Here is a 15170-nt window from a genome sequence, read left to right as displayed (position 1 = left end):
ATGTCATTTACTCATTCAATCAACAAACATTTTCTGAGCACCTCCGCTGTACTGGACTGCAGAGATGAATCAGACAGGCTATGGGCCCTGGAGGCTCACTGTCTGTTGTGGGGCGGGTTGGGGGGTGGACTCATCTACAAATATAATCAGTATAGTGAGTTCGGTGTGATGAAAGGATACAAAGGTTACTCAAGTAGCCTAGAGGAGGAAATGACAATTGTTCAGGTGGATCAGGGAGGGCTTCCTGGAGGAAGTCATGTCTGTGCTGAGTTTCTGAAGGACAAGCAGGAGGAGTGAGTAGGTAGACAGCGTAGACAGAGCATGATAAAGGCCCCAGGGGAGGTGGGGTACACATGCGACGCTCTCCGTGGTCCTGAACCATCGTTGCGTTAGTAGGATGAGGGCTTCTGTGTTGAGTGGAGAGCAGGGTCTACAGACAAGCCTCCAATTCCCCCCACTTCTCTCACCTCCGGGAAGTGTAATAACTGTGAGTGAGTTCAGGGAGCTCACTTTTCAGTGTGATGGAGTGTAATTTTGGGAGATGGGCAGTAGGGTCTGAGGCTAGAGATTGGCATGGGTCGTGAAGAGTCATAACGGGTTATGAAGGGTTTGGAGATCATGTTAAAGAACTTAGATATTTTTAACCCTATGGGCAGTGGGGAGCCATGGAAAGGTTTTGTGCAGGGTAGTGATGGAGTCATACGTGCGTGTGATTTAGAAAGTTACTGGCAAGAAATATGGAGAAGAGACTGAGGGGCATGTTGGGGCAGGTGGTGTGGAGCTTTCAATGGGTCCACGTGAGAGATAGAGAGGTTTGTGCTAAGTCAGTGAGCAATGGGGACATTGGGAGATATTACAGAGAAAAAATGCACAGGCCCTAGACGTGGGAGTGGAGGGAGAAGAAGGAGTCCCAAATGGTTCCCAGGTTTCCTGCTTGGTGACAGTGTGGATGATGGTGCTATTTGTCAAGAGATAAATGATACAGGGTGGGAGAAGATTTAGGGGAAAGGTGATGAGTTCGGCTTTGGATGTGTTGGGCTTAAGGTGCTGTAGGATATGTAGGGGGGGAGGAGTAGGAGACTGCATATGGACCTAGTGTTTGGAGATGAGGCCACTTCTAGAGATGGAGGTTGGGGTGTCATGTGCACATGGATGCTTATTAAAAGCCCAAGCATGGGTGAGAGGCTGCCGAGGGAGAGTGTGCCCGGTGAGAAATGGAGAAGCTGAGGCTCAAGCCTGGGAGACACTTCCTTGTAGGCGATGGGCAGAGGGCAGATGGACTGAGCTCCCCGTTATCCGCCTTGGGGGAGCCAGTGTTTCTCAGAGCGTGTTCTGCAGAGCTCTAGTCATCTTACAAGATGTTCTGTGGTCAAGTACACATGGGGACGTGGCAGCCTATACCTCCCCCTGGGAGACTCACAGTGTACACTCCCAGATTAAAGCCTCTGAAAAGTGCCTCAGTAAGGAAACCTCCTCTGTGTTTACCCCATTGGTCCCAAATATACTTGCCCTTGGAACACTGGCCACTAACGTCCTGTGCCCCATTGGTTTTGAAATTATGGTCTAGACCTAATGAATGAATATCAGAAGACCATTTAGCCATTGTGTTCAGCCTGCCATTTTGCTGATGAGGAAGCTGTCCGGGAGAACCTAGGAGCAGCATGTGGGGCAGTAGAGGAAATGCTGGCTTACGGGTGGACACGCCTGAGGTTAGTGCAAGCCCATCCTTTACTAGGTATGTGACCTTGGGCAGATTCCTTCTCTTCCCTGGGCCTCAGTTTCTTCATCTGTGAGATGGAGGTAAGAACTCTACAAATCTTATGGCTGATGATCCCATAATACAGCCTGAAGCTCTCAGAAGCTGACTGGAACTTGCCCAGGGCCACACAGCCAGTAAGGGCTTATTGTCCTCCTGATCGCTCTCCCCTTGGTGGCCCCTTATCCTACTCAAGGACCTGCTCTAGGGAATGCCTTTGAGTTAAAATTCCAGAAAGGCCCACATGGTGGAATAGCTGGCTTGCTTGGAGGCAGCTCAGAGGTTCCCCAAATTTGAAAGGCTCCAAACTCTGCCATCTTCTCCTGCTCCGGGCCTACTCAGTGGTGGAAAGGGAATGCTCCCCTCTCTGGTCAGGGGCTAAAACTGTCTCCCAGGGCAGGGATGAGGAATTTTGGGGAGTGGGAAGGGGAACTTGGGGTTGGGCCTAGAGCCATGGTTGCACCTCCTTCACAGCTGGACAGAGTTCTATGCCGGGGCAGCATCCCATAGCTGGTCACTGTCCTTTAGCTGGCACCATCATACAGTTGTGAGTCATTGCCGGGACCCAGTCTCTGCTCCTAGGTCTATCCTTGCTTGTTAATCACCTGTCATCACAGGCCACTCAGCAGAACATCCCCTATTCACTTTGCAGGCCTGAGCTCAGCAAGGTGGAAAGATGCAGAACGAAACTTTCAGAATGAAATCTGTTTCCCAATGCTCCCATCACAGTCATTCATACCCAACACGCCAAAGCATATTTTTAGTTACTTTGCAGAATTTAAAATACACCTTGAAGGTGCCAAGAAACACCAGCTTGGGGATTAACTCTGCTCACAAGAAACAGTGGGGTGAGGTGTGGGGTGCCTCGTGCTGTGTCACCCATTGGCTATGCCATGACTCACTGTGGCTTTCATGAGATGCACCTGCCTGTGGACGTGGGGTCCAGAGCAGCCTGCAGTGGGGACTGAGCTCCCAGTCCAGGGGGTTGGTATCAGAACCCTGGGTCGGCACCAACCCTGCCACTGCCTAGCTGCATGTCCATGATGGGGTCATTTCTGGGCCCTGGGACCTGCCTTTGAAACACAGGGCATAATTCTGATTTCCCAGGCTCTGTCTTATTCTAACATTCTGCCCTCAGCACTTTGTACAGGATTTTAGTTTCATTCAAAGCCCTAAACATATGAATGGGGGCAGGTGGGGGGTTTCATAGACCGCAGCACCTCTGGCACAGGTGAGAGTTGTGACTGTGGCCCTGAACACGGAAGCTACCACACTTCCGGGCAACCAGTCTCCAGGGGAGACGGGACTCCCCCTCCCCCAGGAGGGAGTGGCTACTGGAGACTTCCAGACTGTCTGAATCCTATCCTCCTGTTACCCCTAGAGAGAGAAAGTGAGACCCAGAGAGAGTTAGGGGTCTTGCCCAGGGTCATGCCACACACGAGGGCAGAGCTGGGCCGGGACCTAGCCTCCTGTCTTCCATTCAGGGCTTTGTCCCTTGCCTAGTGCACAGTTGGAGTCTGACGCTTGGGGAAAGGAGGCCCCTTCTTAATGCCCTGTTTCGGGTGGGCCTCAGTTGGGGCCAGGCCCTCCCTGCCAGGAGCTGCCTCTCCGTGGAGCCGGGTAGGTTCTCGCTGAGCACACAGGAATGGGCCCAGAGGGAGGTTGGGGGCTGGATCTCCCTCCCTGGGGAGATGAGCAACATAGCCTTCTGTGCCTGGCAGAGGCCTGGGTCCTGGGCGAAACCCCCACTGGTCACGTTCTTGGTTCTTACGCAGCCCTCCCTGAACTGATTATATCAGGAAGGGCGAGTAGCTGCTGCAGCGGCCACAGGCTCTCCTATAGGCGCTCCTGACTTGACCATCTGAGACCCTCTCTCCAGGATTTCCATACGCCCTGAGCTCGAGCGCTCAGCTCTCTCCCAGAGTCTCCGCCAGGAGCCCACTCCCATGGTAGAGAGTGGGGAGCAAGGGCATTGAGTGGGTGCCGAAGAGTCCTCGTGCTTCCTGAACCCCACTCCCAGCTCCCTGTCTCCCCACAAAGCCCCTCCCGAGCCCCGCAGGCCTCCGCCGCTGCGCCGCTCCGGCGTGACTGCGCCCCCGTCGGGCGGGAGGGGCTCTGCGGCCCGCCCCCCTCGCCCCCCGGGGCAGCACGTGCGGGGCGGGGCTGTGGCCCGAGCCTGGAGCCGATTGGGCGCGGGCCTGGTGGGAGGGGCCGGGCCGCAGCTGTCAGAGCCGCGGCGGCGACGGCGGCGCATCGGACTGAGCGGTGGCAGCGCCGCAGCCGGGGCCGAAGCGCAGGAGCCGACGGGGCCCGGCCGGGATGGTGCAGCGGCGGCTCCGCGGCGCACACACGCACTGAGCGGGCCCAAGCTGGGCCCCGCGCCCCCCGCGCCCCCCGCCGCCCCGGTCCCGGCCGGCATGATGTGCCTGGAATGCGCCTCGGCGGCGGCGGGCGGCGCGGAGGAGGAGGAGGCGGACGCGGAGCGGCGGCGCCGGCGCCGGGGGGCGCAGCGAGGGGCTGGCGGTGGCGGCTGCTGCGGGGCGCGGGCACCGGGCGCCACTGGAGTCGCGGCCGCCGACGACGAGGTGCAGACTCTGTCAGGCAGCGTGAGGCGGGCCCCGGCCGGACCCCCCAGCACCCCCAGCACCCCCAGCTGCGCAGCCGCTGCAAAGGCCCCCGGCGCGCAGCAGCCCAAGCCAGCCAGCTTGGGCCGCGGGCGCGGGGCAGCAGCCGCCATCCTCAGCTTGGGCAACGTGCTCAACTACCTGGACAGGTACACCGTAGCAGGTGAGCTAGTGCCCCACCCAGCCCGAGAACCAGAAACCCCACCTCGAGGTACCCCGGGGAACCTTTGGTCTCAGGCCCCCTATATCCAAGTCTTACGTGGGGTTCCTAAGGGCCCTCTGCTCAGGCACAACTGGGCAAGTGATGCCCCGTGATCCACGGGTCCAGTCCAGAGGTCGCCCCCGCTCTCTCCCTTAGCCAGGGATTGGGGGAGTCCCCACCCCTGGAGTAGCTCGCGCGTCCTCGCCAGCCCTTGACGTCCCATCCGTTGTCCTCTTCTCCGAGAGTCTCCTCTGCGTCTCTCTGCGTTCTCGCCTCTGCGCCCCCTCCCGCACCAGCCTCAGGTTCCCGGGCCTCTCCTCCCCTTCCCCCAGCCCAGGCGGTCTGTCGGTCCGTAGCCAGCCGGTTCTTTCCTTCCTCCGTCGCCTCCACTCCCCTGCGTGCGTGCGACGAGTGCGCGCGCCCCTTGCGGGTGTGCGCCAGGGGAGACCGTGTGTGTGCGCGCTGGCGGCGCGGCTGTGTGTGTGAGCGTGTGAGCGCGTGGCTGACAAAGGCTCGGGGCTGCGGGGAGCGGAGGGAGGGGCGGGGCGGGTCCGCGGCGCCTGGGGACCCAGGATGCGGTTTGCAGCTGGCCCCGGCTAGAGGCCTGAAGACGCCTCCCCCTGCTCTATGGCGCTTGAGGCTGGGGTAGGGCACAGGCTGCTGGGGCTAGAGAGGGGCTGCCTCATCGTCTGTGAGCATCTTTGGGAACCAGCCTGGGGATGGGGTGGTGTCGCTAGAACAACTGGGTTTTAGTGCCGGGTTTGCCCCGCATGTGCTTGGTGCGTGACCTTGGGCCAGTCTCAGCTCGTGTTTAGGTCTGTTTCGAGGTTTGTGAGGTGATTGATTCCTGGGCCCTTTGGGGATGGACAGCGTTCTGAGACTCCTGGCTGCTTGCTCCCCCTCCATGGGTCTCAGGGGTCTGTGAACAGGGACCTTCTCTAGATTGAGCTGTCCCTAGGTGGGAAGTGTGCAGCTTTGAGAGAAAAGGACTCTGGTCAGGCTGGCACAGGTGGGGGCTCCCTGCAGGAGGAGAGCAGTGACTGCATACCTGGCATGGAGACCCAGAACCTGCCTAACCACAGGTTAGTAAAATCTGGAACCACCAGAAAACAAAAAAGATAGCAGGAGGAATTTTGGACAGATTCTAAGGAGAACTTTGTGGTGATCTAGAGAGGAGAGCCCTGGCATAAACCACAGGCCACCTGGGTCCCCTTCTCTGGGCCTTAGTTTCCAGCTCTGTTGAGTAGGGTTTTGTGTCAAGCGGAAAGGAAGAAGTCTAATGGGAGAGCGGATGCCTCCCCCTCCCCCCTCCCACTTTCCAAACTCTTGGCTCTCTGCTCCTCCACTGTGGGGGTTGGAAGTGGATACCAGTGGCCCCAGTTTCTGGGTTGGGCTGTCCCCAAGAGGCTCTTACTTTGGTTTGGGGAGCAGGAATACCCAGCACCGCCCAAGTGCACCAGCCCCTGTCATGCATGTGCCATGCTGCCTGGGACCTGGGAACTTAGGTGCCACCTTAAAGTGGGGAGAAGTCAGAGAACATCGGGGACCTGTAGTCAATGCAAAATAGACTTGTGTATACAGATGGGGAAACCGAGGCCCCTGTCCAACCCTTGTCTAACACGGCCTGGAGAGTGCGTGGCCAGGCTGGCGTCAGATCTACCGGTAAGCCTTGGCCTGGGAAGAGCTCGCCCACCCTCTCCCAGCCGGGCAATGAATGGCCGGCTTCTGGCCCTGCAACTCTTTCCAACTTGTTTTTTCCGGCCCCTGATAGTCTTAGGGAAACTGACGCTGCCAGGGGCTAAGGGGGAGAGGGTGGGATCAGGGAGGTCTGGTGCTTATCTGCCCCCATCCCTACTTGGGTCCCAGAGTCAGAATGTCAGAATGCGGGAATGAGATAAGAAATTTCTGGTATTTGGTAAGGGGGCATGGAGGGGTGTAGGGCTGTAGGGAGGAAGGCCCGGAAAGTCCTGTGCAAACAACTGCCTAGGCTGTGCATCCCTTTCTGTGCCAGCCAAGGTGGGAGCTCATGCACCGCCCCATCCCCCAGCACACAGCACACACCAATTTCCTCACCGGCCAGGGTGGGAGCTCATGCACTGCCCCACCCCCCAGCACACAGCATACACCAATTTCCTCACTGGCCAGGGTGGGAGCTCATGCATCACCCCACCCCCTAGCACACAACATACACAAATTTCCTCTCTGGCCAGGGCGGGAGCTCATGCACCGCCCAGCCCCAGCACACAGCATACACTAATTTCCTCTCTGGATAACCCTGTCTCCCTCTCCCTCTCTTTTTGGCAGACTCCCCCCGCACCCCTTCCCCCAAGTGCAGTTTTTTGGGAAGACTTACTGTCTTTATGGCAACCACTATGGCTTGATGTGTCTGAAGGGGAGGGGCAGGGGAGCGGTCATCGCAGGCCTGAGTCCACCTGTTGCTGGCTGGCCCAGCTGGAACAGAGGAGGGGATGCAGACACTCTGCTCTTCAGTGACCTTTGAGGTTCACACCCACCTGACCTCTGACGACCTCACAGTCTGGCCCTGGCTCTCCCATCAAAGAATAAAGGGAGTCCCATTCTCCTCCTTTAAATCTGTCCTGTGCGTTTTTGTCTTCATGGTGTAGACCAGCTCTGTCCAAAAGGAATACAATGCAAGCCACACATATAATTAAAGAATGTCTAGTCGTCACACTAAAAAAAGTAAAAAGAAATAATTGAAATGAATTAATATATTTTATTCAACTCAGTCTATCCAACGTATTTCAACATGGAATCAATATGAAAGCTGTTAGTGGGATGTCCTGCCTTCTTTTTCATACAAAGTTTTGAACCCCGGTGTGTGTTTTGCGTTTATAGCACAGGTAGGTATGTTCTAGCCACATCTGAGGTGCTCAACAGCCACGGCGGCTGGGGGCCCCTGCAGCGGACAGCGCAGGGCTGGAGCCGTTGATACCAGGTCCGAGTCCAGGCTCTTCACCTTACCAGCTGTGTGACCTTGGGGGATGTCCCCTGAGCCTTCTGGGGGATCCTTGCCTCCTCTCCACCTCCTGAGTCATGTAGAGTAAATTCGAATATCTCTTAAGTGCGCGGGACAAGGCCAGACTCCTAGGAGGCCTCACAAATGCCAGCTGCCTTCTCTTCCACGCCTCTGCGTAAGCTGTGCCTGGGCCATTTTTCTCTGTTTCAGGACAGTTCTGAGAGCCCCTCCCTTCTCCACCAGGGCTGGTCTCCATCCTGGGAACTCCAGTAGGTGCTGCCCATGCCCTAGCATTCCCAGTGCCACCCAGGGATCATGCTAATTATGGCCTCTCCTCCTGCCCATGAGAACCCCCTGAGGGCAGCAGGCCTCAGAAGCCGGTGAGGAGGGCCTGGCCCTGCTCTTGCTTTTCTTCCTGAGCCTGGCTTCAGTTGAGGTAGCCCAGAAATCACCTCTAAGCTGGTCCCTCCGCCTCCTTGTGCGGACAGGGACACTGACGCCAGGAGAACGCAGACACTTACCCAAGGTCACAGGGCGGGATGGAGCGGGACCAGAACCCCCTACACAGCATTCTCCTGGTGGAGAGGGACATGCCCCCTGCTTCTGGCCTGGAAACTTGGAGACTCCCCTGGCTGGGGCACAAGCCCTCTGGGCAGATGAATTCCAGCTCAATTTAGCAGAGGTGGTTTGAGCTCCCCTAGCGCATGTGGCTCCTGCTCCCATGGCCCCAACCAGGCTGGCAGGCCCCCACTCTCCAGTCTGAGCCCACTCACGGCTGCCAGGTCAGGAGGAGGAGGGAGCCCCTCAGGCGAGAGTCCCAGGTCCCCTCACCCCAGCTCTGCTTCCTGGTGCCAGAGCTGCCTCTGCCCCTGGGCTCCCATTCCTCCATCTGTGAAATGGAAGCAGGGCTGAGGGTGGTGTCGGTGGCAGCACCCTGCTCCTGGAAGCAGGCCTAGCGAGAGGGAGCTGGCGCGCCCTGTTCGTGGTTGGAGGACTGTTGGAGAGTTGAGAGCCTTCCCTGACTTCCCTGAGGCACCTGTCCCTTCCTGAGACCTGTTTTCTTTTGACCCAGCCCATGGCAGTTTGGGCACCTGAAACTGGGTAGGACAGGGGCTGGTGGGGAGAGGCAGCGCCCTGCCCTGGGGGAGTCCTTTTCTGCCAAAGAAGCTGAGACCGGTAACCATGGCAACCACCCACTAACACAACCCAGAAGGAGAGGAGCACAGGGCCCCGGGCGGGAACACAGGCCTGTCAGGGACTGGGGGCTTCCTCAAACACCTGAGCTGGGTGCAGGAGGGGGCTGCCAGGCGGGGGCTCCTGGCTCTTTTTTTTGTCTGCTTGGTCGAGTCTGTCCAGAGCTGACAGATGGGGAGATGAAGGCCCGGGGCCTTTTAGAGGGTCTCCTGGGTGTGTAGAGGCCAAGTGGAGCCCCAAGCTCTGCGGCTATCTTTATGGATAAGCATAGTCAACATTGCCCTCACCCTGCTCTCTCAGGTGGCCTTGTCCCCTTGGGTGGTCCTGCCCTGGCCACCGCCAAGTCAACATTATCTAAGGTCTGTGGGGCAGGGTGTCCCAGGGCCGCATTCCAGTGCACCTGTCTGGCAGGTCAGCACCCAGGTGAACTGTGAGCCGACATGGAATGACTAACCGCCAGCTGCCCATTTTCTTGCTCCTCTGCCTCCTCAGGCACCTTCCGGCTGGTTCTGCCAGCACCTCAGCTGTGCTATTGACCTGTCAGAGGCGGTGCCTTGAAACTCACCATCTTGGTCTGGGAGTCAGGGCCGGTTCTTGGCACAGCCTGTGCCTTACTTTCCCATCTTGTGAACAGGACAAGAAGGCTGCAGGGCTGCAGGTTACTCCTGGCCTGGGAGTGAGGCTGCCCGGTCCGAACTGCTCTAAGAGGAGGAGCCCCTTTTCCCTTCCCCACACAGGAGGTGGCTTTTGTTTCTGCCTGGATGTGGGGCCTGACATCCTGAGGGTAGAAGGGGGATGAGAGTGAGGGAGGCAAAGAGGACACTGGCTTGATCCCCAGGCTCCCGGGGCTGGGCTCCCTCTTGGGCCCTGAACATCTCCAGGGCTGAGCTTCCTGTTCCAGGCTTTGCCAGACTTGCTGTGTGACCTGAGGCAGATGCTGACCCTGTCTGAGCCCTGAATCCACAACAGATGATTTTGTTCCTCTCTGTGGTCAGGGTCTTGCTCCCAAGGGTAGCGTGGGGCACTTGTTCTCAGGCACTCTTATCTGCTGGCCCTGACTCTGCCTGCACCTCCCTTCCCCAGGATAACCAGGTCTGCTCCAGAGTTGCTGCAGCAGCCAAGCTGTTTCCCCTGGAGCGTCTCGGTGGTCCCTCTGCTCTCCTTCCAGGAAGTTGTCCCCACCTCTCTGGGCTGAGCCTGGGGCCTGACTCCTGGTTTTCAGCTGCACTCTATTCAGCATCCATCATATCACCTACCCCTGTGTAGGGCGGCCATCTCCCTCCAGCTTCGAGGGGCTGAGCCTGGTCATCTCTGTGGCCCCAGTATGCATGGGGCGCTGGCACAGGCTTGGCACTTGCTGACTGACTGAGTGGCAGAGTTGGGTTGACCCAGCTCTGCCTGACCCCAAAGACCATTCAGGGCTGAAGGGGCGCTGGCAGGTTTGGATGGTTGCGGATAAGGACCAAGCCCCTGCTGCCGAGGCCAGGGCTTCTCTCGTGGTGGCCGATGCTGCCCCTTTGTCCTGACCAGGGCACACAATGGGCTGCAGGCCTCGTGTCTCCGGGAAGGAAGTGGGGGAAGTGGTCAGCACAGTCCCTGTCTGCCCAGCCCGCAGCCCTGACAATGGGGCCTCCTGGCCCCCACATTGGGCAGAATGGCTTCTGGACATTCGGGAGGGCACTGGGGTGGCTTTGCCCAGTCTCCTGTGTAGATAGGGCACTGGAGGCGAAGGGCTGGCCCTAGATCACACAGTGTGGTGGCGTGAAGCAGAACGCTGTCTGCTCCGGGCCTGGCCGTCTCCTGGTAGCTGGGAGGCTGACGAAAAGAGTCCTAGGGGAGATGTGGCCGAGGCCAGAGCATTTACATTAGAGCCAGAGGTAAGTGGAACAATGCACTGGCCAGAGCTCGGAGGCTAGGGATGGAATTTCAGTCTCCCACCTCCCCCTCGGTTCTCTGTACCATGCAGACCTGGCTGAGGTCTCCCCCTCGACAACCTGGTAGCTCCAAGAGGTCTTGGTGGTCCCTCCACTGTCAAGCGTGGATTTGCTGAATGGGGTCCCAGGAGGCAAGGCGCATGGTTAGGCTTTGTAAACTGTAAAGGGCCGTGCCTGGGGAGGGTGGTGTTACTTGGTCACACACTGTGTCTAGCACCCACGTGAGGGCCATTGGTGTGGATGTCGAGAGAGGGCTGGGTGCAACTGCTTTTCTGGAGGTTGTTGTGGTGAAGGTGGGGAGCACAGGCCGGGTCTGGGAGCTTAGAGGCCCGCTCAGCCTGCTTAGCTCCTGCCTGCTTCTGCGGCCCCTGTCCCATTCTCCTTCTGAATCTCAACTTTCCATCTGAGAAGTGGGAGCGGGAGCTGCCGGGCTCCTCGGCCACTGAAGCAGCACGCGTGGAGAAGGCTGGGAGATTGAGGGCTTGAGCTGCGCCGTCCTGAGGTCTCTTATCTCCCCCTCACCCCCCCATACCCCCAGGCTTATCCTATGTCTGTGGCCACACAGGCCACACCCTCTGTGGGTCCTGATAAGGGTGTGGCCATCTTGTCCCTGGCCCCTGGGGGTCTTGGGAGCCCCTGAGGCAGGACAGGGCCGGGGAGGCTGAGCTGGGAAAGGAGTGGCTGTGCAAAGCCCCCAAATTGCTAAGGCCGAGTCTTGTTCCGGGAACGCTGGCCCCAAATGATAGACTAGAATCACAGGACAGAGGCCAGGCTGCCTGTCCCCGCCCACCCTGGGCTTAGAGACTTGGCAGGGAGGAGAGAGGGCTCTCCATGCATGCACCCGGGAGGGGTTCCTCTCTTGGTCCTGGCAGGGTCCGCAGGCAGGGCTCTTGGGCAGGGAGGGTGTTATGGTCTCCAGCTGGAGTGCTCTTTAGGGGGACAAGTTCAAGTCTAGGGGTCCCTCTGCGGGGCTGAGGCCCTGGAGCTGGGGACCTCGTCCTCATGGTCCTGCAGAGATGACCACTAAGCTGTCCTTACATTAACGACTCAGATTTGTAGGGCCATGTGGAGATGGGAGGGTCGGCATATGTAGAACAGATGCGACTGAGATTTAGGATGGACTGGCAGGGATGCATGGGGATCCTGGGTCACTCACAGATGGGCAACCTGAGGCTCAGAGTAGGGACGAGATGCCGCGAAGCTCACTCAGTTTGTCCCTGGGGCACGGGGGCAGGATCTTGCCCATGGAAACTCTGGGGCAGGTAGAAGTGTGTGTGCTTGAGAGCCCAAGCCCCGGGTCAGGGACTGCCTGGCCAGTCCCCTCAGGCTGGGGGGTGCTGGTGGGGCCAGGCAGTGGTTTCCAAGACTTAGCCATCCAGAACCAGGCAAAGCCAAGCCCTCAGGCCCTATAATTACTGGGGCGGGAGCTGCCGCCAAGCCTGGGAGTAAGGGTGAGACTTCCAAAGTCAGCCAGCCCCGAGGCCTCCACAGGGGGACCAGGGTCCCTCCAAGAGGGACTGGCCAATGGCAGGCACGGCCCATCCCTTCAGATCCCCAGGCCCTGTCTTTCCAAGCGTCTGCCCCTATTTTGGAGAAAAGAACACCGAGGTGGGAGTAGCTATGTTCTCTGGTCATGCCCAGGGACCTGCCTGGTGAGTTAATGATCTGTGATAACGTTTATAACATTTAGACTACCTACTATGTGCCAGGCGCCATTAAAGTTCACAACAACCATATGAAGCAGATCTTAAAATTAAGCCTTATTACAGAGGAGGAAACTGGCGCAGAGAGATTAAGTAACTTGCCTAAGGTCACATAGCAGGGAGGGTGGAGAAGCCGGGATTTGCGCCCAGATGGTCTGGCTCTGGAACCCGTGTTCTTGGGAACTCAGCTGAGTTGTCTGCTGCTCTGAGAGAGGCAGGGTGAACGTGGGGCGATGATGACAGCTTGGGGAGTGAGCTCAAGCACCTGGTGGCCTGTCCTGGCTGAGTAGGCAGGAAGAGGCCTCAGGATCATCTTGGCCCAACCTTGCATCTCAGGCTGACCTGAGCTGGGGGGGCCCGAGGTCAGTGTGGGCTTCCTCTTACACCTTGGCCTTTTTGAAGACTCTGTGACATTGGCAGGTTAGGATCTGGACCTGGCTCCTGCGGGGGCTCCTGAGGGACCAGCAGTGATGGGGGATCCTCATGAGTATCTGTGACCTACCAGCTGGGTGAGTCGGGCCAGATTCCATCTAGCTCTGGGGGTGCCCTCGTGGTTACAGGACCTCTTCAACCAGAGCCACAGAGGAAAGAGCTGGGGCGACACCCAGGTAGACGTGACCTTGGATCTGGGCCCTGGATGAGGTGGATCTTAGCAGGTGGAGATGGACAGCCCTGGAATAGGGCGCAGCTGGAGTCAAGGCTTGCAGGCCTGCCGGCTGCGAAGTGCGAGTCACAGGGCCCTCAGCCCAGCCAGGCCAGTGGTTTCCAGTCACCCGGGCAGTGTGTTAATAGATTCCTGGGTCTCACCTCGAGACAGGCTGATTGTGTACATCTGGGTCACGGAGGCCTCGAACGCTGCAGGAAGTCTGAGCTTGATTTGGGTGGCAATGGGGAGCCACCGAGCATTACTGGGCAGCCGCACTCAATGAGCTAATGCGGGCGACACTCTCAGAACAGTGTCTGGCACATAGCGAGCGCTCGGTACGTGTTAATACCCACGTCATTGTTGTTGTTGTTAGTAGCAGTATTTCTGACCCAGGGGCCTGGGCCTGTGGATTTTGAAGAACTCCTGGGTGACTCTGAGCCCTGGCCAGAGCTGACAACCGCTGGGCCATGGCTTTAGCTCCTGGAGTCCAGAAACCATCCTGGGGTCTCGAAAGCCCAGGGCCAGGACTTGGTGGGAGATCGATAGGTGCTTGTGAGGTCCGGCTGCAGGAGGGATGGTGGGTGGGCCGGGAGAGGCTGGAGGCAGGGAGCCCAGGGAGGAAGCCAGGGGGTGAAGAAAAGAGAGTCACTGGGGCCCATTCATGGGGCGGAGGGAGGTGAGGGGATGTCGTGGCTGACTCCCAGGGGTCTGGCCTGGGTAGCACCATGGTGCTGCTGGGGAATGGGGATCCGGGGGGTGGAGCCACGGAATCAGAGTCCCGGTGGCTGGGACTCTGAAGGGTGAGAGAGCCTGTGGGGCTGAGCCACCAGGAGGTGGTGGTTTCAGGGCAGTGACGGAGGTGCGGGCATTGAGAACTTCAGCTGTGAACTGGGGAGAGAGAAAGAGCGGCTGGCAGAGGGGACAAGTCAGGATTGCTTTCCCCACGGGGACAAGAGGTGGGAGCACATTTGTGGGTGAGATGTGGGAGATGGAGGGGAAGGAGAGGCCGAGAGTTCAAGCTGGTGCCGGGGGCTGACCCAGGGCAAGACCCCTGGGAAGCAAGAGGGACAGTTGGCTGTGGACGGGAGGGAAGACCCTCAGGGGCTTGGGAGGGGTGTACCTGGGGTCAATGGATGAGAAAACTCAGATGTTCCTGCTGTTCCAGAATGTTGTCTTGGCCCAGGGAGGAGGACCCTGTGGGCAGAGGGCGATTCTGGCTGTGGATTTCGGGTGACTGCCTGGTGAGCCTGAGTTGGGAGCCATGACTGGGGGATGCCTGGGGGTTGTGTTTGGGATGGGAGCCCCACCTTGCATTCCCCAGGCTGGTGGGGCTGGTGGAATGGGCTTGGCTTGAGCTATAGGAGGCTGCTCCTGGGCGTGAGTCCCGTCCTGTGACCCACCAAACCTCAGCCTCCAGGAAAGAGGCTAAAAATAAGGCTGTGGTGAAGAAGGGAGGGGGTGTGTGGGCCCAAGCCAGGCTGGAGCCCAGAGGAAAATCTGAGACGACCGGCCGAGCTGCTGTGACACACGCTTCCCGTGCCAGCGGTCAGCGGGCTCTCGCCCGCCTGTGGCCACAGCCCCCTCCAGACCTACAAGAGGGAAAACAACCTAGAAAGTCTCAGGCAGGGCCTGACCTAGGGCCTTAGGGCCTGTACAAGGCCCTGCTCCCTGGGATGGTTCTCTCTGGTCTTTGGCCTGGAGCTCACAGGGTGCCGGGGTGGGGTCATCCAAAGCTTCCTGTGTCTTGGGGTCTAGCTGCCCAGGAGATCCAAGGGACCCTGGATGCCCAGCTGGTCGTGGAAAAATGTTCCTCCCCCTTACTCGCAGCTCTGTGTAGTAGAAGAGATCCAGGCAGGCTTCCTGGAGGCAGAGGCTAACACTGGGCCTTAGAGTCATGGGATGGGGACCGTTCAGTCAGGTGGCTAGAATCTGCCTCAAGGAGGAAGCAGGAGTGTTTTGATTTGCTGTGGTCACATGCCAGCTTCACGATGACCGTTTTGGTGTGGCCTCCCTCCCAGAAAGTGAGCCTATAGTTACTGCAGATCCATGTCCTCCTCTTGGCTGTGGGTGGGGACCCACCGTGCAGGGGCCCGGGAGACTTTTACCCTCCTGCAACCTCCGGACTCCACTCATC

The 15170-nt window shown here is 58.7% G+C and overlaps 1 protein-coding gene across 3 annotated transcripts in view; it reads left to right on the top strand.

Annotated features, from left to right (window-relative positions):
• Positions 1-4014: 4014 nt before the first annotated feature.
• The window catches only part of SPNS2 (SPNS lysolipid transporter 2, sphingosine-1-phosphate), a 36070-nt gene continuing 24914 nt past the window's right edge, over positions 4015-15170 (top strand). For 2 of the 3 annotated variants that reach the window (XM_046674972.1, XM_046674973.1), the window contains exon 1: positions 4015-4543. In XM_046674972.1, coding sequence (XP_046530928.1) covers positions 4174-4543 — 370 coding nt within the window. In that variant the 5' untranslated portion in view covers positions 4015-4173. The remainder of the gene's footprint in view (positions 4544-15170) is intronic. The other variant, XM_046674971.1, reaches the window with a different exon arrangement.

This window comes from Equus quagga, chromosome 11 (assembly GCF_021613505.1).
Source record: "Equus quagga isolate Etosha38 chromosome 11, UCLA_HA_Equagga_1.0, whole genome shotgun sequence".
Taxonomy (NCBI): domain Eukaryota; kingdom Metazoa; phylum Chordata; class Mammalia; order Perissodactyla; family Equidae; genus Equus; species Equus quagga.
The sequence above is the reverse complement of the archived record's forward strand: the minus strand, read 5'-3'. Positions and strand labels throughout refer to the sequence as shown.